The following is a 24033-nucleotide window of genomic DNA, read 5'->3' as shown; positions in this document are numbered from 1 at the left end:
AGATTATATATATTGATACATGTAGCTCTAGTTTTCTCTAGTTTTCCATGGTGTGTATGCATACCTGCACATATGTGTGCATGCTACAATTTTTTTTTTTTTGAGACGGAGTTTTTCTCTGTCGCCCAGCCTGCGGTGCAGTGGCGCGATCTCGGCTCACTGCAACCTCCACCTCCCAGGTTCCAGTGATTCTCCTGCCTCAGCCTCCTGAGTAGCTGGGATTACAGGCGTGCGCCACCATGCCCAGCTAATTTTTGTATTTTTAGTAGAGACGGGTTTCACCATTTTGGCCAGGCTGGTCTGGAACTCCTGGCCTTAAGTAAACTGCCCACCTGGGCCTCCCAAAGTGCTGGGATTACAGGCGTGAGCCACTGTACCCAGCCCACAATTTCTACATCAGTTCTTCTGTTAATGGACATTTAGGTTGTTTTTGGTTTTTCTGTCTTTCAAACAGTGCTGCAGTGAACATTTTCGTATGTGTCTTCTTGTGCTCATGTGCAGAAGTGTATCTAGGATGTTTACCACAGAAGAGAATTACTAGGTCATCCTCAGCTTTACTAGTTTTTGTCAAATTGCTCTGCGAAAGAGCAGATGTGGGTTGGATTTTGGCAGCAGGACATTTCAACAAAAGGATGATGTGTATGAAAGGTACAGAAAGGCGAGGCGCGGGGAGTGGTCGTAAGTGGTCTTTTTCTTTGAAAAAGCAGTGTTTCTCAGTCAAGTCAGGGAAGCAGATTTGGATCACCCTGGAGAATGTTTTGCAACCTTTTGCCCTCTGTCTCCCCATTCTAGGATGTCTTCCCAAGGAACTGATGTATTTCCCCTCTAGGTAATTGCGACATCCTTTGGTTGAGAACCAAAAATGGCTGCCTGAGAAGGAGCCATGGGAGAAGAGGCAGGCAAGTTGGGTGGGGAGGACTGAGATGCCCAGCCAGGAGGATGCGTGTCAATCGGGGTCACAGAAAGTCTCTAAGCAGAAGCTGGGCACCTTCCCCTCTACAGATACCCAGAGGCAGCATTGGGGCTACAGCACCCCCAGACTAAGAGCTTTGGGATAGAGTTTAACTACATGTATTACACTCCAGCTTTGATAGCTCTTTTCCCAATTCTTCCAACCTTGTTCACTGAGAGAGTCACTTTATAATTCAATAAGTTCTTGTTCCTCCTGGATCTCTGGGTGTACTGAAGATGCTGAAGGTTGGCTTTTTAATACTTTAATTATAATTAGTATACTAGGAAAACTCCGGAGAATAAAATACAGTACTTTTGAGCATTTATAGACTATAATATGGAATATGAGTAAAATATACGTATCCCCAAGGAGCCAGATATACATCAAAATAATTAAGTGGGGGCATAGCTTGGGGGAGAACATTTGATTGCAAAATAACATGTACATTGGTAAGGTTTAGAAAGACACAAAACAATCTACAGGGTTGGTCTTATAAATAAGTCTGTGGCTTATTGTCCCTAAAAATGATGTAAGACTCCCTCTTTGTCAGCAAAATCTCACCTTATTTATCATGTACAAAACCATAAGGCTAAATGTTTGACCTGGAAGAGTTGCTAGAGAAATCTGGTAGAGTGAGTGGCTAATAAGTGGGGTCAGGGCTAGCGCTGGGCCCCCTCCCAGTACCTCCCACCACACTGCTCCTTAGCATTTCCAATGATTAGTTCAGATCGCCTTACTCTGCTGGAAAATGTTAGGGAACTCTTGAGCCTATTTGAATGTTGTGTTTACTGGAAGCACTGATTGCAGCATGAAAGTTGACCACATTTAACAAATCTAACAAACTGTAGTAGTTTCTCACTACCAAGGTGAAAATGATTGCTTCTGGGGTGGAAATCTGTTATAAAATAAAACAATGCTTAGACAAATATAAATATAAAAACTTTCGGCTGGGCACAGTGGCTCACATCTGTAATCCCAGCACTTTGGGAGGCTGAGGCAGGTGGATCACCTGAGATCAGGAGTTCAAGACCAGCCTGGCCAACATGGTGAAACCCCGTCTCTACTAAAAATACAAAAATTAGCTGGGCGTGGTGGCACATGCCTGTAATCCCAGCTACTCGGGAGGCTGAAGCAGGAGAATCACTTGAACCCGGGAGGCAGAGGTTGCAGTGAGGTGAGATCACACCACTGCACTCCAGCCTGGGCAACAAGAGCGAAACTCCATCTCAAAAAAATAATAAGTAAATAAAATTTAAAAAAAATAAAAACTTTCTAAATTACTTGATATATTTCTTAATGTCTCCTAGAAAAGTGTATAGAGAACCTTTTTGGTAGTAAATAAAGATTGCTTTCATAGAGAAATTTTACACTACAACACATCCTATATTCACAACCTAGTACATCTCAGCTGTTCTGTGGATGTGGTAGAATAGGGCAATAGTCCAGAAAAGTCTCAAAGTCTGAGGTAGTTGCTGGAAGAAGCAGCTTATTTCTTTGGACACCTGACTTACAAGAGGCTGAACTAGAAGGAGGTTTTAGGGTCTGAAGTTTTAGGGCCTCCACTCCAAGTAGCAGCAGCAGAACTATAAAAGGGGGGAAATTATCCATGATTCCACCACTCTAACACATTAATTGCCTTCATTTTCTCTGTTCACTTTTAGTTCTTAATTTTATGCCATTTCATGAGGCTATAAATACAGCATAGTTAAAATGCAACATTCTGCCTTTCACTCAACATTACATTGTGAGCGCTTTTGTCTGAGGACTATTTTGGTTGCAGGAACATTTACTCAGTCAAGTTAAATTGTCTCAGAAAATAGTTGTGTGTACGTGCCTAATCTTACAGAAACCAAGGGCAGGCACCTAAGCTGGCTAAGCTCCCCAGGAACTGGTGCTAGGACAGGGAGAGCCAACAGCTACTGAAGCTGCTCTGTCGGGGGCCTTGGGTGGGCGGAGGGATCTCTGCTTATCCTGCGTTTCTGCTCTGCACACATCACTTCAGTAGTGCATGGCCAGTAGTGGCCACTACAAACGACATGACCTTACAGTACCAGAGCTTTTAATGATCTTCTTTCCAGACTGCTTAAAGTCAAACCCTTATTTGATTGTCTCAATTTATCTTTTCCCTTCCGTGAGGCCATAGAACTCAGAGGTTTCTGTTCAGCCTGTGGATTGGCTGTCGCTGGCTCAGGTGGTCCAATCAGGTGTGGCTGGGGAGGTGGAGTCACATACTTTAGATTCTAGCTCTGCAGGGCAGCAAGGCCATGCGCTGGGACTCCCCCAGCAGTGAGTGTGGCTTCGTAGTTCTTACAACTAAAAATGTTCATGAACGCATGACATCACATCAAGTGGCTGTTCCATAATTTATGACCCTTCCTCTGCTGTTAGCTTTCGTTTATCGCCCCTTTCAGCTTGGGGATGGCTACAAGTAAAACTATGAACATTCTTGTGCATACATTTTCCTTTTCATCTTCCAGATTATATAAAATAATCTTTAAATTACATAGAGATTACATTCTCTGAGCACCTCCAGAACAGAAAACATAACCTTGCAATTTTTTCTTGTTTTATAAAAGGGGTCTGTATTTTCTAGAGATTTCTACTTAAGTAGCTGTGGGCAATAGGATGTGATATCAGGGATCTGCTTCAAAGCACTCTAGGAAAAAAATTAGGGGATGATAATAGCTGAAGCAAGATTGGTGAAATCTCTAGCAAATAACAACAACAAAAAATTTCAAGGTTATGTTTTCTGTTCTGGAGGTGCTCCGAGAAGGTAATCTCTATGTAATTTAAGGTGAGCTTATATTTTATATATACTGCTGGAGCGGATGATGGGTATGTGGAGATTTATGATACATTATTGAATCTGTTTTGTGGTTTGTGTCCTACTTCCTTTCTCTTTCTCTCCCCTCTGGATTTTTTGTTGTTAGTCCCCATGTTTCCTCTAGACATTTGGTACTCACATGCTGCCCTGCGATTCCCCCAAATTTTTCTCAGGTTCAGTGACCCTGACACCTGCCTCATAGGTTCCTTTTCCCTCCTTACCTAAAAACTCAAGTCCATCTGTCTATCTACCTATTCAGTAATTCATTCACATAGAAAAAAAGTGAGCCTATGTATTGGTCAAGACACAAAAAATGTTGCAAAATATAGTGACTTTCATTGTTTTGGATGTTACTAGACAGCTATTAAGAGGAATGAAATCACAACTTATTATGTACCCTGAGATAAAAGCCAGCTCGCCAGTGCAACACTCAGGAATGACTGTCTTTCAGCAGAGAAGCCAGATGCCCTCTGTCGGGGGGTGGTGGGGCCAGTGTGCCAGAGTGTAGGGTGTGGCTGCAGGCAGAGCCTGGGAGAGGCCCTCCTCCCTCCAGGCCCACCTCCTCACTGCCTTTTTGCTAACGGCTTTCAGCCTTCTGGGATTTAGAATTGGAAGCTACATTCCGAGGTCATATTTATTTTGTTAAATGAAAATTGTATATATTAAAATCCTTGGGATTTTTGTAATCATTAAAGCATCAAAGAGACTCGAGTGCTCCAGAAATGAGCATTTCATATTCATGCTAAAAAAGCAAAAATCTAATCAGATGGCTTAATTTTCTATTCATTTCCCAAAACATTAGAAAATTGTCAGTTATATGAGCTAAGTTAAGTTAAATTACAGGGCGAACATTCTGAGGTCTTTCTGATTTTAAAAGTCACAATGTTAAAAAACCAAACTCAAGGAAGTTTTTTTTAATTTTTGTAACGGAGTCTTGCTGTGTCACCCACTCTGGAGTGCAATGGCGCCATCTCGTCTCATTGCAACCTCCGCCTCCCGGGTTCAAGCAATTTTCCTGCTTCAGCCTTCTGAGTAGCTGGGACTACAGGCGCCCGCCACCACACCTGGCTAAGTTTTGTATTTTTAGTAGAGACAGGGCTTCACCATGTTGGGCAGGCTGGTCTCAAACTCCTGACATCAGGTGATCCACCCACCTTGGCCTTCCAAAGTGCTGGGATTACAGGCATGAGCCACCGCGCCTGGCCAGAAAGAGGTTCTTGAGACCTGTTGGTACTGGGAAGTTGGAGTGCTCATAGGCATAGCTGCACAACCCTAGTGCTTACCTGTGTCTGGCAGGGGTTGGGACTTTCCTGGAGCTCCCTGGCACCCTCTGTGTGTCTCTGCCTTTGCACTCTTCACCTTGGATTATAATTGCATCTTTATCTGTTTCTCCCTCACTAGACTGTGAGCTTCTATGGGAGGACAGGGATTCTATATTTTTCAATGCCTGGAATGCAATTGGGCTTCCGTAAATATCAGTTGAATGAATGACAACATACATATACACACACACATATATATGTATTTTAAAATACATATGGATTTTATATATATATGTATTTTAAAATACATATAGATTTTATATATATATGTATTTTTTTCTTAAAAAAAAAAAAACTCCCTATGTTCTTCCTCGTAGATTCTCCTCTTCCTTACATAAACCCCTAGATGGGCTCATTCTTCAGCCTGACTCTGAAGACCTGAGGAGAAAGTAAACACTTCAAGGAAACTGCCCCACAGAGACTCTGAGCCCCCAAGTAATTCCCCCTGAAAGGAGCATCTACTCCAGAATGGGGGCATCTGGATTCAGGTCACCCAGAATATGCCTTTACCATCAGCTTCCCCGCTTCCAGAAACAGGATTGTTACCTTTAAACTAGGACAATTCAGTGCTTGGTTTTTTCAACATAACTGGTTCAGGATTTTTTTTTTTTCTTTTTTCTTTTTTCTTTTTAGAGGCAGGGTCTTGCTCTGTTGCCCAGGCTGCAGTGCAGTGGTGCCATCATAGCTCACTGTACCCTCAAACTCTTGGGCTCAAGTGATCCTCCTGCCACCACCTCCTGAGTAGCTAGCATAGGTGTGCACCACCATACCTAGCTAATTTTTTAAAATTTTTTGTAGAGATGAGGTCTTGCTATGTTGCCCAGACTGGTCTTGACCTCCTGGCCTCAGGTGATCCTCCTGCCTCAGCCTCCCAAAGTACTGGAATTACAGGCATGAGCCACCACGACCAGCCTGTTTAAGGATTTCTAAGCATAAGCTTATAATGAAAAACCCACAATAATTAATCCAACTTGCAATCACCGTGAGCACAGCAGGTCAGCAACAAGTTTATTTTGCAGCTAGCAGGGTAACAGGGTAGGGTATGGCTATGTGTTCAGGCCAACTCCCTTGAGCTCCTCACCACTGTCTTCCGTGGTCAACCCTCCCTTCTGGTGTTTGCGAAGGTTTGTCATGGTTGATTGGTTTGTGTTTATGAGGAGTGGGTGGGGTGGGGGAAAGCAAAGCAGGAAATGTAACGTGGAGTGGGCACAGCCTCCCTGTGGAGCGTGGTTACGAGAACTCGGGGCAGTTCTCCTGATCTGTGACCGTCATTTTCTTGACATCAATGTTATTAGAAGTCAGGATATTTTTTAGAAAGTCCACTGTTTCTGAAGGGAGATGACGGTTTCTTGCCAAGATCCAAGCATAATCCACACGAAAAAGATTGATGACGCTGACACAGGAATACACGAGGGCATAGTTCTCATAGTCGGTGGCCAGGACCCAGTACGGTGCCGATGGCATAACTGAGAACCAGAGAGAGGCAGCATTATTGGAGGGAGAGGGCAAGAGAAACCTCAGGACAACACAAGAAGGGTGGCCCAGACAACCACCCACCAAGCCCTCTGGCCTCTGACTTTGTTTATCAATCCAGAAACAGAAAGACCCTTGAAAGAAGTCTGGACAAGAGCCTAGACTGAGTGTTTCCGACTTACCTCTCTAGCACTGTTGGTGCCCTGCCTGCCTGCCTGCCTCACTCACCCAGAGAGAGAGAGAGAGCGTTATAGTCATCACCCATCTGCACATTTCAGCTGCTCTGTGTGTTCTCAGCTGGACTGAGAACTCTTTTTTTTTTTTTTTGAGATGGAGTCTTGCTCTGTCACCCAGGCTGGAGTGCAGTGGCCGGATCTCAGTTCACTACAAGCTCCGCCTCCCGGGTTCCCGCCATTCTCCTGCCTCAGCCTCCTGAGTAGCTGGGACTAAAGGCACCGCCACCTCGCCCGGCTAGTTTTTTGCATTTTTAGTAGAGACAGGGTTTCACTGTGTTAGCCAGGGTGGTCTCGATCTCCTGACCTAGTGATCCACCTGTCTCGGCCTCCCAAAGTGCTGGGATTACAGGCTTGAGCCACCGCGCCCGGCTGAGAACTCTTAAGCCCAGAGTGATTTTGGAAAAATCTGTCTCCCACCTCTGCCAGCAGTGGCATCATGGCCCACCCACACACACCCAGGCCTGCACATTCTGCCTTCCTCTCGTGCACCAGCTCTCAAGAGTAAATTTACCCAGATACAATACAGAAAAAAAACTTCACTTGTCTCTCCTCATTTGAAAACTTTGACAGTCTCCTATTGTTTATGGAAGAAACTTCAAGTCATCTAATGTGGCATTCAAGGCCCTTCCTAACCTCATCGCCCTCTCCATGTACCCTCCCAGACTCTAGGCTGCTTTATTCAGGCCTTCTTCTTCTTCTTCTTCTTCTTTTTTTTTTTTTTTTTTTGAGATGGAGTTTTGCTCTTATCACCCAGGCTGGAGTACAATGGCACGATCTCAGCTCACTGCAACCTCCACCTCTGGGGTTGAAGAGATCCTCCTGCCTCAGCATCCTGAGCAGCTGGGATTACAGGCAGGCGCCACCATGCCCAGGTAATTTTTTATGTCTTTAGTAGAGACAGGGTTTCACCATGTTGGCCAGGCTGGTCTCGAACTTCTGAGTTCTGACTTCTGACTTCGTGATATGCCTGTATTCAGTCCTTCTATGTTCCAGTTCCCTTCACTTCTATGCTCCAGTTCCCTTCACTTGGAAATCCTTTCCCGTAATCTCCCATACATCCTACAAGGCCTACATCTAATCCTCCCAACCAGAATACCTCTTTCCCTCCACCTTTCCCAGCCAATAGCTCCTGCCTCTTTTAGTTCCTGTCCCAGGCTTCCTTATGAAGACTGTTAGGCACGTAATAGTTAGCTTTCACTCCAATCCCCATCCCTGATCCGTGTGGGAAGAATAAGTGGAGAGTTTGGAGACCTAGGTTTAGGTCCCAACTCTTCTAATGAGTTCAGTGACGGCCTGCGTCACTCAGCCCGCCTGCACTTTAGCTTCCTTCTTGATAAAAATAACGAGAGAAACTGTGTATAAAGCCCTTTACAGTTTACAGAGCGTGTGTATCTAGTTTACTTTCACGACACTGAGCAGTTATTTCTGGCTTGTACATGTGAAGTTAGTTGTCCACATTCATATGTGTGAGAAGAACTGTTTTCTCCTCCCAGCTTCCTTTCTTGGCCTATAAAATAAGAACTTCCTCTCCGCCCGCCTCTAGGAACTTGACTGGTGGGGGGTGGAGGAGTGGCAGGGATGAGAAGTGGGAAGTGGGGGGAGTAATTTTTGTAGCTGATGACTTCAGTGTCTGCCCTGCAGGTGGGAAAGGGGCTCTCAAGCACTGTTCGTGTTAGAAAGCCTCACGGTTCTGGGTTGAACTCTCTAGTGTAGCTACATCAGCAGTAAAACTGATATTTGGTGCCTTCTCTATTGCCTGTGTCCCTTCCTCAGTTAGCTCAGAACCCAGAGGCAAATGCCTTTCATTAGATATCTCACAGGATCCCCAACAATGTGACTGGAAGGTGGCGGAAGCAGGATTCAAATTTACCATCACTCTCGTCGTCTCTTGCTTCCAAGTTTCTGCGCCATGCAGGTTGTTCTGCTAAGATCTGCTAATTTTTCGGGCCCCAGTTTCCTCTGAGAAACAAGACTGGATTGGGTCTTCTACAGCCCCGTCCTGTGTGCACCTATTTGTGTTTCACCTATTGAAACGCTAGCTAGTGTCCGTATCCGCACTGGGATGTGAGCTCCGTAAGTACCAAGGCCAGCTCTGTCTGGCTCATCATGGCAACCCCAGTGCATGGCATGTAGTAAGTGTTTGACAGATAATTATATGCTGACTCATTAGAGATGACACTCAGGTGTCTCAGGAATTCTCCAAGCCAGGGCGCTAGCCTTCAGTTTGCATATTTCCTGTCCCTGAATCGTCCTGGGAAAAGTGGAGACTTACACCAGAAGAACTTAACTTCCAGCTTGGCAGGCTCTGTGATGTTAACTGGGGAGGCTTCACCTTCAATTTGATTCACAGTTCCATCAGCTCTGCAATGAGTAAAAAAAAGAAAAAATACAAAAAACAAAAAAGAAAAGAGAAAAGAAAAACAACTCATTGAAAGCCAAAAAGCAATGAAAGGCAAGATTTGTGCCACTAAGGACCATGGCAGCCAACACCGTGATTTCTGGTAAGAGAGGCTCTCAAAGGCAGGCTAGACCCCAGCTCCACGGCCTGCCCTTTCCTTTGTGACTGTCTCTGAGGCCAAGCAGGGGAAGAGGGCAGCGGGGTGATAAGAAGCCGCAATTGACAAGCTCCAGGACGGGACAGTATGGTAGGCCCTTGCACTTCAACACTGTCTCTGACTCTCTGCAATGGCCTGAAAGACCAATTCCTGCTCCCAGGCTCCAAAGAGAGGGAATAAAAGAGAATGGAAAAACAAACAAAACAACGCAATACACAAAGAAGATTCACTTTTTTTTTTTTTTTTTGGAGACGGAGTCTTGCTCTGTTCCCCAGGCTGGAGTGCAGTGGTGTGGTCTCAGTTCACTGCAACCTCTGCCTCCTGGGTTCAAGCACTTCTCCTCCCTCAGCCTCGCCGGGAAATGGGATTACAGGTGTGCACCACCAGGCCTGGTGAGGGTGGAAAGGCATCAGGGTGGTCTTCCTAGGGAGCCAACAGAGGAGATGATGTCTGTTCATCAATCCTCAAGGCAGAGCAGGGAGGCCAACTGAAATTAGAGCAGTCATATGTGTTAGAAACTCAGTAGGTTGGCCGGGTGCGGTGGCTCATGCCTGTAATCCCAGCACTTTGGGAGGCCAAGGGGGACAGATCACGAGGTCAGGAGATGGAGATCAGCCTGGTCAACATGGTGAAACCCCGTCTCTACTAAACTACAAGAAATTAGCCAGGTGCGGTGGTGGCAGGCACCTGTAGTCCCAGCTACTCGGGAGGCTGAGGCAGGAGAATTGCTTGAACCTGGGAGGCGAAGGTTGCAGTGAGCCGAGATCGCACCACTCACTCCAGCCTGGGCAACAGAGTGAGACTTCGTCTCAGGAAAAAAAAAAAAAAAAAGACAGTGGGTTAGTGCTATGGTTAGTGGTGACAGATGTCCTAGAAACCAGACAATGAGCAACAGGCCAGGGGTTTTGGCAAATGTGCTCTGATGTTCCCTACTACATTCTCTGTTTATCACCATGTAAAGCTGGAGACCGTGCCCTCCTCTCTCATCTGGATCTCAGACAGCGGGAGAAGATGGTCTGTTCCTATCTGCACACATTGACTTAGCAACAAACCAGTCTCCTCCCAACAGATTCTGCCCTTTTCACCATCAATTGCATTTTGCTCCAGAACGGTTTTCGGGACACCAGTCTCTGACCATGAACTCACAACATGTTCATGAAAAACTGCATTCGTATTTTCAAGAGTGGAAGGGGGATAGGAAGGAGTTCTTCCTGGGGCTCTTCTTAAGTTTATATTTGCTTTCCAAAGTGTAACTTTCTGGATTAAATATTGTGTTAGAAGCCCTCGGTAATAGAATTGTACATTTCTAAAGGATATCCTGCTTACATAGGATGTGTATATATTGTGTATGTGATTCTTGCTTAATAAGAAAAGGAGCTTTCTGATACATAAGCTGCCCAGAGATGGGATGAACTGTCCTGGAAGGTGATGAGCTCCCCGTTCCCGGAAGTGTTTGAACAAAGCTGGATGCTTCTGTCAGCAGATGGTGTCAAGCGGCTTCTCTCCTGGACTGGAGGTCAGAGGAGATGGTCTCAATGTTCTTTGCTACCAGAGTATCTATTTTGCAGTGAGGGCAGGAACCCTGTCAGTTTGTGCCCAGCAGGTGGTCATGGAAACGCATAAGTGGATCCTAGTCCTTGCCATCCTTGCCTGACAAATGCTTTCCTCTCAATTCCTGCTAGGAGCAGGCAGTCCAGACCTGGCAAGGATCCCATCCTCCCTGACCCAGGCTGCCGGACACCTGGTCACTCCGGGTCCGCACTCCACAGGCCTGGCCCCGGATAGCCACAGCCACTCACCTCAACTCCTGGTTTAACACTTTGATCTTTCCATTTTCCTTTAGTGAGTAGTTGGCCTGGATGCAGCGTCCCTTCTCAAAGGTTGTTGGGATCTTCTCAATTTCGTACCATCTTCCGAAATACTGCAGAGACAACAAGCAGAGCAAAACCTGTGGTTCTCTGGGGACCTGCAACCTTTTCTGCACTGTTGTGCAGAAGTTGAGCCCTGTCCTGGGGAAGCCAGACAAAAATGGGCCTCATTGTTCCCAGGGGCAACTGGGCAAGAGATTACTTGAAATGAGAATCCGTGACTAGGATGGGATGTGTGGGCGGGGGGGTGAATGCTGAGCAAAGCGCTCTTCTCAGTGTCCCCTTCAGCCAATATTGCTGTGACATTCTAGACTCTGTAAAAAAAAAAAAAAAGGGGGGGGAGGATGATGGGGCTGGGTGCGGTGGCTCACACCTGTAATCCCAGCACTTTGGGAGGCCAAGACAGAAGGATCACAAGGTCAGGAGATCGAGACCATCCTGGTCAACATGATGAAACTCCGTCTGTACTAAAAATACAAAAAATTGGCCGGGTGTGGTGGCTCACACCTGTAATCCCAGCACTTTGGGTGGCTGAGGCGGGTGGATCACGAGGTCAGGAGATGGAGACCATCCTGGCTAACTTAGTGAAACCCTGTCTCTACTAAAAACACAAAACTTTAGCCGGGCGTGGTGGCGGGCGCCTGTAGTCCCAGTGAGCCGAGATCACGCCACTGCACTCCAGCCTGGGCGAGACAGCAAGACTCTGCCTCAGGAAAAAACAGAAAAAGAAAAAGAAAAAAATAAAGGGGGATGATGGGAAGTAACTTTCTTCTGAAACAGTGCATGATTCTACAAGTCATCTTCAAATCTTGTGCAAAGTCAGATGTGTTTGCTGTGGGGAGCTAGGACTCCAGAGTGCATGGAACTTTCTTCATCCACCCTGAATAGGGAGTTGGTCACCAAGGCTTTGGGGAGGTGATGGGGATGAGGCGCTGTGTCTGTCCTCTGCCAGGGGGCTTGGCTAGCGCCACAGACGCTCCCATGGCCTGCGGGCAGCAGCTGATGGACAATCGGAGGAGCATGCTCCACCTGTCCTCAGAGGGTGCCCAGTGTGACTGACCCTGACGGCCCAGGGTGACAGCTCATGGATGCTCCCTTTATTGCTTCTGTGCTGACTCCGACTCACTTTCCCACCTGCTCTTGTGCGTCCTGGGATCACCCCGAACCTCTCTGCCCCCAGTCTTTGTCTCAGCAGATTGTCCGCTTTGGGGAAACCCCAAATAAGATAAATATGTGTCCCAAGGTGTGCAGTGGAAATTAAAGCAGCATAATTAAATTGAATCTTGTAGAATGCTTGTTCACATCAGAGGCAGCAAAACAAATGGGAGGTTCGCCTTTTACCTTATTCGGGTCAAAATTCTCCTGCACCGGAGGCGAGGTGCACTTCCCAAGACGAAATTCTTGTCCCTCTGCTGCACCAAAAAGGCCAGCCAGTGCGGAAAGCAGCAGCAGCAGCATCACCATCTTGGGGCTGGGTGGCTGGAGAAGGGACCTGGAGTTAGAGGAACACACAGCAGCTGGGGTTGTCATTCTGAGCCTCCTAAGTCCACACAATCATGAAGCAAGAGTCCTGTGCCCACGGGCCCCTCTGTGGGCGGTCTCTCCTCTTCTCTCCCCAGCCCATGTGAACCTGCATCCTGCAGGGGACACCTGCCTGTCCGTATTGCTGTGAGGCTTTCCTCGGAGCCTCTGCACCTCCACCAGGGCACTCTCCGCCTGCTATTCCAGTTTGTTGGATTGATTTTGCACCCCACTCCCACCTGATTATGCATCTCCCAGGGTAGGCACCGTGTCTGGTTCTCCTCAGAATCACCCACGGGCCTCAGAGTGTCGGCTCAGTAGATACTTGTCAAATGAACAGAAACAACGTGGAGGGGGCTGTGTAAAGTGGGGGACATGGAGGGGGCTGTGTAAAGTGGGGGACATGGAGGGGGCTGTGTAAAGTGGGGGACATGGAGGGGGCTGTGTAAAGTGGGGGACATGGAGGGGGCTGTGTAAAGTGGGAAATTAAAGCCTCCAAGCGAACCATGAAAGACACAAAACCAAACCAAACCTTGCCCAACACTTAGTGTCTCCGAGATTCTTCGGGGAGATGGCTCTGTGACACCCCTCCCCCTGCCCTCAGCTTGCTGGCTGCTCCACCAGCCCAAGAGTGCGCTTGGAAACCTTAACAGGGAGCGGCCTGCTGGGGACCCCAGGGTCACCCAGCCAGGTTCAGATCCTGACTCTGGCCATGCTAAGTATAACTGTGTCCAATTTATGCCTTAGCTTCCTTGTCTAGTAAGTGGGAATAATACTCATTCCTAGTTCATGAATTTTTGTGAGAATTACATGAGATAATATCGAGAGAGTACTTAGGGGAGTGTCTGACACAAAGTAAATGCTCAGTCAATGCTCCTTACTGTTATTATCAAAAGCAGAAAGGTGATGGTTTCGCAGGTTTCTGTTTCTTTTTTTTGTTTTCTTTCTTTTTTTTTGACATTCTGTTGAGGGTTTTTGTTTTGTTTTGTTTTGTTTTGAGATGGAGTCTCACTCTGTCACCCAGGCTGGAATGTACTGACGCGACCTCGGTTCACTGCAACCTCTCCCGGTTCAAGTGATTCTCCTGCCTCAATCTCCCGAGTAGCTGAGATTACAGGTGCCTGCCACAACTCCTGGCTAATTTTTGTATTTTTAGTAGAGATGGGGTTTTGCCATGTTGGCCAGGCTGGTCTCAAACTCCTGACCTCAGGTGATCCATCCGCCTCAGCCTCCCAAAGTGCTGGGATTACAGGCCTGAGCCACTGCACCTGGCCTGTTGAGGGTATTTTTCATAGATGAAGTTCATTAAATCAGAGAAGGACTGTCGGCTGATGTGTAACTGTGCAACAGGCATTTCAACCCCAAGAGTCCTTTGGCAGCAGAAGCTGGCTTTGAAGCGGGGCAGCAGGGCAGGGAGACAGAGGACGGGGAGACGGAGGGCGGGGAGACGGAGGGCGGGGAGACGGAGGCTGCGGGGAGACGGAGGCTGTGGGGAGACAGAGGCTGCAGAACTGTGTGCAGGTTCTGGGTATTTGAAGCTCCCCCGTTTCCTTCACTCACTTGCTGTCAATTTGCTCCTTTCCTTATGACTCCTTGCCTGTAGCTTGCACATGAGCTATTTCCAGCTCTCTGCGTTTCTCCCTGTAATGATGATGACTGATGCAATGCAAGCAAAATGTTCTCAGATCTGAGCATTTCAAAGGATGTGTCATTACAGGAATAATTATAACTGCTTTCTTATGAGTCTCTAAACCTCTAAATACCCTTTAATAATCAATAGCTTTTTTTTCCTGGAGGTTTTGTTGCCTGGTTTTCAGAAGAACAGTTATGTAATGAGTGGAAGCTTGCCAGCTGGGGTCGCTGCGGTGGGGGACAATTACTGAGGCCCTTTGAGCAAGTCTGCAACAGGCCCGCTTTCCCTGGTCTTTGAGGCTCCCTTTCTCAGCAGCTCCACCACCGTGTAAACAACACCTGTCTTTTAACCTTTTAGGGGATGACGAATTTATAGAAATGCAGCCTAAACCCACACAAATTTGCATCCATTTTAAAGAGATGTTTAGTTCTAGTTCGTAGGCCCAAGCTGAAAGCCTGGCCCAGAGATCAAAGCTCAAAGACTGGCCACACATTATGCACATTCTACAAGGTCCCCCACAGTGGAGAGGACCTCAGAGGTCATCTCTCTAGCCCTACTTCCAAGGTGTACAGATGGTGAAGCTGGGGCTTGGGAGGGGCAGACAGCTGGGACTCGGGCCCATCTCCGCCTTTCCTGTCCGCAGCACCCTGAACCTGCTTCTTCTGTGCCACCACAGGGCCTTTCAGTAACCCCCCGCCACAGTGACCTGATGAGTCTCACCACCACACAACACTCACAACAAAAGTCAGTTCTACATCTGACTCTGATAAAATGTTCTCTTGTGGGCTGAAACATATTCTTTACCTCAGTAGGAGGATTTCAGAGCAAACCCCCTTGATTGCCTCTCTTCCAAAGATGCCTCTTGGCTACATTAGTTTTATTCCTGTGATTAAAACTCCTTGTGAGGCCGGGTGTGGTGGCTCGTGCCTGTAATCCCAGCACTTTGGGAGGCTGAGGCAAATGGATCACCTGAGGTCGGGAGTTTGAGACCAGCCTGACCAACACAGAGAAACCTTGTCTTTACTACAAATAAAAAAAAAATAGCCGGGCATGGTGGTGCGGTTCTGTAATCCCAGCTGCTCGGGAGGCTGAGGCAGGAGAATTGCTTGAACCTGGGAGGTGGAGGTTGTGGTGAGCCGAGATCGCACCATTGTACTCCAGCCTGGGCAACAAGAGCAAAACTCCATCTCAAAACAAACAAGCAACAACAACAACAACAACAACAACAAAAACTCCTCGTAAGAGAGGGTGGACAGCATCCATCATAGTTTTCAATGTCCTTCCATTCAAATTTGCCCATTACTTATTCAGCATGTTCTTAATGTGTACTTAAGACTGTGGGTAACATATGGATTATATACGACTTATATTTTTGCATCTTCTTCTGATATCAATAGGAATACTGTTCTAATGAGGAGTTTAAATACTTTACAAACTAAGTATAATTTAAATATTATTTTTGGCCAGGCACGATGGCTAATGCCTGTAATCCCAGCACTTTGGGAAGCCGAGGTGGGCAGATCATTTGAGGTCAGGAGTTTGAGATCAGCCTGCCCAATGTGGTGAAACCCTGTCTCTACTAAAAATACAAAAATTGTGCCAGGTGCAGTGGCTCATGCCTGTAATCCTAGCACTTTGGGAGGCTGAGATGGGTGCATCACCTGAGGTCAAGAGTTTGAGACCAGCCTGGTCAACATGGCAAAACCCCGTCTCTACTAAAAATACAAAAAATTAGCCAGGTGTGGTGGCGGGTACCTGTAATCCCAGCTACTCGGGAGGCTGATGCAGGAGAATTGCTTGAACGTGGGAGACAGAGGTTGCAGTAAGCCAAGATCGCACCATTGCACTCTAGCTTGGGCAATAGAGCAAAAACTCCATCTCAAAAAAAACAAAACAAAAACAAACAAACAAAAAATACAAAAATTAGCTGGGCGTGGTGGCGCAGTCCTGTAATCCCAGCTACTTGGGAGGCTGAGGCACAAGAATGACTTGAACCTGGGAGGCAGAGGCTGCAGTGAGCCGAGATCGTGCCACTGCACTCCAGCCTGGGTGACAAAGTGAAACTCCATCTCAAAAAATAAAAAATAAATAAATAAATATGATTTTTAACAGAATATGAGGTAATTTGAAAGGAATCCTACCAAGGTTATAGTGCATCCACCTTGGGCTTGGCACTAGCTGGAAATCACTGCTCCACTTGCATTAAGCTTCCCCACGGAGAAGCCCTGGTCTCAGGATTTTAAGGGTGCTATGCACTCAGTCTCCACAGCACCTCCTCTGGAGGCGACCTCTGCTGACACTCTTTGTACGAACGAGGTGAATTTGCCCGGGTTACTTCCTGGTAAACTACAAAGCCAGAATGTAAGCCTAGGTCTCCCACAAGCCTGTGCTCTTAGTGCCTGGGAATAGGCTAGAATGTAAGCCTAGGTCTCCCACAAGCCTGCGCCCTCAGTGCCTGGGGTCACAGCACTTGACCTCAAAGACCTGCAGAACATGAAGGACTAGATTTTGAAATTTCACCTCATAAAATAAAATAGTTTCCAATAAGTCATTAGGTCTCAAAGACTCATTTAGCCCTTAAATACAACAAGAAACGTATCTCCCAAACACAATATTTTATGACATTAAATGCATTTTCTATTCACACCATTAATTCCAGTTTCCAGATTATTTTACTGTGATGCACAGTTGGACAGCTCGCTGAGAATTCACCTGGCACGGTGTTGGTGCATGGAGAAATTCCTTATTGTCCAGTTTGGAGGAGTAAGCAAAAGATGCTGGGATGAGTTCACGCTGGGTTTGGTTTTATCTTAGGCCTGTTGCTAGTGTATCTACCTCAGTTTCGTCACCGGAAGAATGGCTCTGATAATACCTACCTTGTACATTTGTTTGAGGAAAAATGAGAACAAGTCTAACGCTACCGGCACAAGCTCTCAATCAGTGGTGATTATTTGTAGCTGAAAAGGGGCAATGGAGAACAAAGACCGTTCCTATTTTAGACATTATTATCATAAATGAAAAGGTGAAAACTACAGTACATACCTTTTCTTTCAAGATGAAGGCAGTTTCCAGATGCAGAATCAGCCGATTTGAGATGCCTGTCTTGGTGACTGGCCTCTCCCAAGCGATTTTATAAGCTTCTTCAGATCTCTGATGTTTGCTTCTCATGCAGGCCACGCCTCCCCTCCAGCCAGGAGAGCTGGCCTAAAAGCTTAGTCTGTACCGAAACACAAAGATGGGATGTTGTGTCCACCCTCCTCCCCCAATTTCCTTCACAGCTGCTCCCTGAAGGAGAAATGAGATATTGTTTTCGTGTGTGTATGTGAGTGTGTGTGTGCAAGAGAGAGTATGTGTGAGAGAGAGACAAACTATTTTCGTTCAAAACATTTTTTTTTTTTTTTGCTATGTGGATTTTCTAATTTAATTTTGTTGGTCAGAATGCACTTTTAAGTTCCAGCAGGACGTGTTGCAACATGTTTTTAAACATCTGGTGTTTATTTTTCATTTTTGTGTAAATGAAAAATCAACAAGCTCGTTTCCTGAAGTGGCACACGGACTCTAATGGGAGCCAGGCAGAGCCTGGCAGCGGAGCCAGGGTTACGAGGCCGAGCTGGCTTTCTCCACGGTGCGGGGCAGCCGCCTGACTTCTCTGAGCCACAGTCTCCTCGTTGTAAGTAGGGGCTGTGTCATTTCTGTCTCCACCAGAGCCAGATGTGTAGGGGAGACACCAGTTCTCAAACAACTGGGGCTAAAAGTTGAGACTGCAGAAGGCATCTTCTGTCACTCCGTTCTCTGTCCCTTTTGTGACCCTCCAGCCACATGTTCAAGGCAGTCTGTCAGGGAGTGGGGAGTGTGGACTGAAACCCAGGGGTGCTGTCGGTCCAGCCTTCTCTCTCCTGGTGGAATGAACAACTTTGACTCTTGTGAGTGAAATTCTGTCTTTCTTTGTGATAGGCAGGAGGTATTTTTAGAGACATTTAGATAAGGCCGTGCCTTCGTAGTAGATTTAGACTCCTAAATAAAATTCATTCTAAAATATGTAAGCAACAGAGCTACATTTACAGCACTGAGTCTATAAACATGAAAACAGCAACACAGAACCTTAACATTCCAAATGCTGTGAGCTCTTTAAGATGTTCTTCGCCTTTTGAGAAACATAAGAAATTCTTATTCCTGCCCAGGGCCTGCCTCTTGCTGACCTCCTTTGCTGCCCTCCCCTGAGAGCTCTGCGTAGCTCCCTTCCTCACTCCAGGTCCCTGCTCAAATGGCACTTTTCCCTAAAAGGCTTCCTGACCTTTACAAAAATAGCACTCTTGTCACCGTTCCTTTCCCTGCTTCGTTATATCTTTACCCGAAATTCTCTCCCTTATTTATACATTATCTTGCTTAGTATGTTTCCCCAGGAGGATAGGAGCTCGAGGGGTGCCAAGAATTTGCCTCTGTGACTGCGTTGTACTCCAGTGGCTAAGCATATGCTAAGTGCTCAGTAAACACTTATAAATTAAATGGGTGCTATCCAAAGAACTTAGTGAGTTTCTAAGATACACAAAAGGCACCAGAGGTAATATCCATGCGATTTTGATTTCACTTGTATTTCTGGAAAAGCACTAGCCTGTATGTTTCTGTCTTCTTCACCTGTGTCACATTTGCCACCAAGAATTGCCTGTCGTTGAAGAAATACACAATTAGCCGCTTTTCAGCTTAATACAAAAAATTCTCTCTCCTGTAAGGAGTTGCACAGTTTTCCACAATGCAATGTTGCCTAAGTTTCCAAATATGTATGTTGGAGTTGGAGATACCTGTGTATTTGAGCTTTCAGCACTGAAGTTGGCAACCATGGAGCTGAAGGTCCCAGTCTAGGAGAAAAGCCGCACCATCTTCCTGGGTCTCAGTTTATTTTTTCTGTAAGTATTGGGAAGTGGTATACGTTAGGGAAATCCTGTCCTCACATGTTTCTGGAATGTATACCAGTAACACATTCTTAAGCGTCATAAAACAAATCAGAGCTATGTTCTAAACAAGTCCCAAAATAAATACACATTTGTTCAGAACAATTAAAATAGTACCAAAATGCAGGACTCAAGAAATGTGAGCACCTCATCATCCCACACTTTTGTTTGTAATTATTCCTCTAGATCTTTCTATACAGATCCCTATGTAATAATAACAATATTCAATGTTCTGAAACTTTTTTTTTTTTTTGAGACCGACTCTCACTCACTCTGTCATCCAGGCTGGAGTGCGGTGGTGCAACCTTGGCTCACTGCAACCTCTGCCTTCCTGGTTCAAGTGATTCTCCTGCCTCTGCCTCCCGAGTAGCTGGGATGACAGGCACAGGCCACCGCACCCAACTGATTTTTGTATTTTTAGGAGAGATGGGATTTCACCATGTTGGCCAGACTGGTCTCGAACTCCTGACCTCAGGTGATCCGCCCACCTCGGTCTCCCAAAGTGCTGGGATTACAGGCGTGAGCCAAGACACCCAGCCAAGAAACTTTTCAAAAATGTAGCAATGAATCTATCTCTCTATATCAATACACATACATCTACCTCATTCTTTCACCTGCTGCAAAATCTTGCTTTTACCTGACAGCACATTTCTTAAAGAGACAGTCTGTGGTCTGTGGTGTTTCCGGAAAGCAGTTTTCTGTTGGGTGATCTTTCTTCATGTAGGTGATTGCCTCAGTGGTTTCACTCCAAGACCCGCAGGGAAGATGCAGTTATTTGAGTGGACTCTTTGTGGCAAGAAATAGAAAACTATCTCACATCTTAAAAAAACACGTTTCCGGATGAAGAATTCTGTATTTCTTAATAAGTGGTTCTTTCCACTACCAGAGTCATCCTGTATGCCTTTCTAAAGTGATTTTTCTTTTGTCAGTTAGAATAAAGGGGACGGACAAATGTACTTTTCATGTGAAAATGCAGACTGAGAGGTTTCGATCATTCACCTTCACTCTTTAAGACTCGGTTCAAATGTCCCCCTCCCTGGGTCATCTTCCGGATTCCTAACCCACCCCACGCAGCGTTCTCCCGTCTGCTTTGTGTTTTCGTGGCTCGTGTCACCCTGTCCTCACTCATTACACTGTGCTTATGCCTCCATCTCCTTCTGGAGACGGTCAGATCCGTCCAGGTAGGTTTGTCTTTCTATCCCTGGTACCTTACATGATGCCTGACACACAGGTGTTTACTAAATATTATTCCGTGGATGATGGAATGAATAATAGAATGCTAGATTCTCAGTCCTTGCTGGGCTTCTTATAGACCTCGTTATTCATTCAGAGGCCCTCTTTCCTCTCCCTCCTGCCCCCTTGTGGCCATTTCCCTTCTCACTGGGCTCTGGAACCAGTTGAAAGTTGAATGGTGCCAAGCATCTGGTCAACAGGAAGACAGCAATCAAACTGGTGAAAACAGCAGCTTGATAAGGCATGCAGGAAAAAACGCTGAACTGGGGCAGGAGGCCTGGGTTCTGGTCCTAGCTCTGTTACTAATTTATTTATCCATTCATTCATGCATTCAACAACATATAGCAACACTATGCATGTATGTACACATACACACACACCACACACCACACCCACATACACCACACACCACACACACCACACACACACACACACACACACACACACACACACACACACACACCACACACACACACCACACACCACACACCACACCACACACACCACACACACACACCACACACACACCACACACCACACACACCACACACACACCACACACACCATACCCTCACACACCACACCACACACCACACACCACACACACCACACACACCACACACACACCACACACCACACACACACACACACACACACCACACACACACCACACACCACACACACACCACACACCACACACACCACACCCTCACACACCACACCACACACCACACCACACACCACACACACACCACACACACACACCACACACACACACACACACACACACACACACACACACACACACACACACACACACCACACACCACACACACCACACCCTCACGCACCACACACACCACACCCTCACACACCACACACACACCACACACACACACCACACACACACACACACACACACACACCCCACACACACCACACACCACACACACCAAACACACCACACACACACACCACACCACACACACCACACACACACCCACACACCACACACACACACCACACACACACACCACACACACACACCCCACACACACCCCACACACACCACACACCACACACACCAAACACACCACACACACACACCACACCACACACACCACACACACACACAACACACACACGCAACACATACGACACATACACAAACACACACCACACACACACACACACACACACGGCGGAGCACTGTTCTGAGTCCTGCAGATATAGTGGTGAAGAAGAAAGACAGTGTCTCAGCCCTTGTGGGACTTACCTCCTGGAAGAGAGAGAGACAGGAAAAATACAGGAAAATACCTATTGTTCCTGTCTATCTGTGTGACTCTCCTCTGGGAGGTAAGGAAAGAGAATAGGATGACGTGATAGGAAGTGAAGGGTGCCCACTTCAGTCCCGTGGTCAGGAAGAGCCTCTTTGAGTACTGACATTTCAGCTGAGATGTGAGTGATGAAAAGGAACCAGTCATTCAAACATCAAAGAGAAGAGCGTTCCAGGAAGAACCACCAGTGCAGGGGTCCTAAGGTGGGAACGGACTTTGAGTTTTTAAGGGACGGAGAGATCAGTGTGGCTGGAGCAGAGGTGAGGAGGAAGTGAGTGCAGAGGGGTAGGCAGAAACCAGAATATATCTTGCTTTGAGGACTTTGAATTTTATTTCAAGTACAGTGGGAGTCATGGGAGGGTTTTAGGCAAGAGCATGACATGGCCATTTGGGCTTCACTGTCAAGAGTGGAGAATAAAATGGTGATAGATGGATCAGCTGAGGAGCCATTGCGGTCATTTGGGAAACAGTTAGATGGTGGTGTGGGCGAGAGTGATTAGCATACAGATGGAGAGAAGTGGGCAAGTTTGGAATGTGCTTTGGAGATAAAGCAGACAAGACTTGCTGATGGGCTGCAGGTGGAAGATGAGGAACGCCGGGAGTCAAGACTGGCTCTTAGATGTAAAGGTTGAACAATTGGGTGAATGTGCCTGCCAGCTGCTACAAATAGGAAGCCTGGAGGGCGAGTCTGGGAGAAGAACTCAAGTTCTTCATGGATAAGCTATGTTTGAGTTGCCCCATCAGACATCTAAGTGAAAATGTTAAGAAAGCAATTAGATATTCAAGTGAAGTTTGGGGGAAAATCAGGGCTGGAGACAGAGATTGGGAAGTCATCAGAACATACATGGTCTTCAAAGTCATGAGCCTAGATGGGATCACTAAGGGAGAACATTCAGAAATGGAAGAAAAGGATGCCCAGGACGGATCCCTGGTACCCTCTAACCTTTAGAAACTGATTAGAGGAGAAGGAGCCAAGAAAAGAGGCAGGGGGAGCAAGGAGGGCAGAAGCCCAGTTTGAGTGGGTTGGGGAGGGAAAGAGGAGGCAGCAATGCTCTTTACATGTGAAAGAAATTAAAGAAATAGTTAGTAGTCAAACAGAGACCTGGAGGTTAAGGGAGATACTTAGAGCATGCACAGAGAGACGATCTAGTGGAGGAGAAATCTGCAGGAGAGAGGGAAGGGATCCAGAGTGCAGGCAGAGGTGGGCTTTGGGAGAAATGAAGGTTCTGTGTCTGTAGAAACAAGAGGAAGGCAGAGAGTCGGCACCCAGATGAAGAGCTATGTAGATCAGGAAGAAGCTGAGGCAGGATTTTCTCTTTGTGTGGCTGTGGTCAAGTCATGCCCTTTGCTGAGATGTGTGGGAGAAATAGGTCTGCTCTGATAATGGTGGAGGGGCTTCTCTGAATACATCCACTTGGCTAACAACACCTGCGTTAGCACCTGCTTTATTCATAAGAGACACAGTGTGGTATTGGGGGAACCTGCCCCTAATATTTCAACATAGGTTCTTTCTATTTTCCATAAGTGTCAGCTGGCTGAGAAATAAAGAGAAAGAGTACAAAGAGAGGATTTTTACAGCTGGGTCACTGGGGTTGACATCACATATCAGTAGGACCGTGATGTCCACTTGAGCCTCAAACCAGCAAGTTTTTTATTAAGAGTTTCAAAAGGGGAGGGGGTGTAAAACAGGGAGTAGGCACAAAGATCACATGCTTCAAAAGGCAAAAAGCAGAACTACTAATAAGGGTCTAACAAAGATCACAGGCTTCTGAGGGGACAGGACAAAGGGAAAAAGCAGAACCACTGATAAGGGTCCAACAAAGATCACAAGGCAAAGAGCAAAAGCAGAACTACTGATAAGGGTCTATGTTCAGCAGTGAATGTATTGTCTTGATAAACATCTTAACAGAAAACAGGGTTTGAGAGCAGAGAACCAGTCTGACCACAAATTTACCAGGATGGAGTTTTTCCCCACCCTAATAAGCCTGAGGCTACTGCAGGAGACCAGGGCGTATCTCAGTCCTTATCTCAACCGCATAAGACAGACACTCCCAGAGTGGTCGTTTATAGACCTCCCCCCAGGAATGCATTCCTTTCCCAAGGTATTAATATTAATATTCCTTGCTAGGA

The 24033-nt window shown here is 46.5% G+C and overlaps 1 protein-coding gene across 1 annotated transcript; it reads right to left on the bottom strand.

Annotated features, from left to right (window-relative positions):
• Positions 1-6075: 6075 nt before the first annotated feature.
• APOD (apolipoprotein D) lies at positions 6076-17708 on the bottom strand. Its single transcript, XM_050779215.1, has 5 exons — positions 17427-17708; positions 12572-12709; positions 11162-11283; positions 9080-9168; positions 6076-6564 (listed from the first exon to the last, which is right to left on the bottom strand). The coding sequence occupies exons 1-5, from the start codon at positions 17550-17552 to the stop codon at positions 6329-6331; spliced, it is 711 nt and encodes a 236-aa protein (XP_050635172.1). The 5' UTR covers positions 17553-17708; the 3' UTR covers positions 6076-6328.
• Positions 17709-24033: the final 6325 nt, after the last annotated feature.

Source organism: Macaca thibetana, chromosome 2 (assembly GCF_024542745.1).
Source record: "Macaca thibetana thibetana isolate TM-01 chromosome 2, ASM2454274v1, whole genome shotgun sequence".
Lineage (NCBI taxonomy): Eukaryota > Metazoa > Chordata > Mammalia > Primates > Cercopithecidae > Macaca > Macaca thibetana.
This window is presented reverse-complemented; position numbering and strand designations above follow the sequence as displayed.

What these genes read in the sequence shown, in the direction of transcription:
- APOD (XM_050779215.1), bottom strand. Translation starts at nt 17,552, where the DNA reads ATGAGAAGCAAACATCAGAGATCTGAAGAAGCTTATAAAATCGCTTGG. An exon ending in AGAATTTTGACCCGAATAAG is followed by an intron (nt 11,284 to 12,571) that starts GTAAAAGGCGAA and finishes TTGTCTCTGCAG; the next exon opens with TATTTCGGAAGATGGTACGA. An exon ending in GTGTTAAACCAGGAGTTGAG is followed by an intron (nt 9,169 to 11,161) that starts GTGAGTGGCTGT and finishes TACTCATTGCAG; the next exon opens with AGCTGATGGAACTGTGAATC.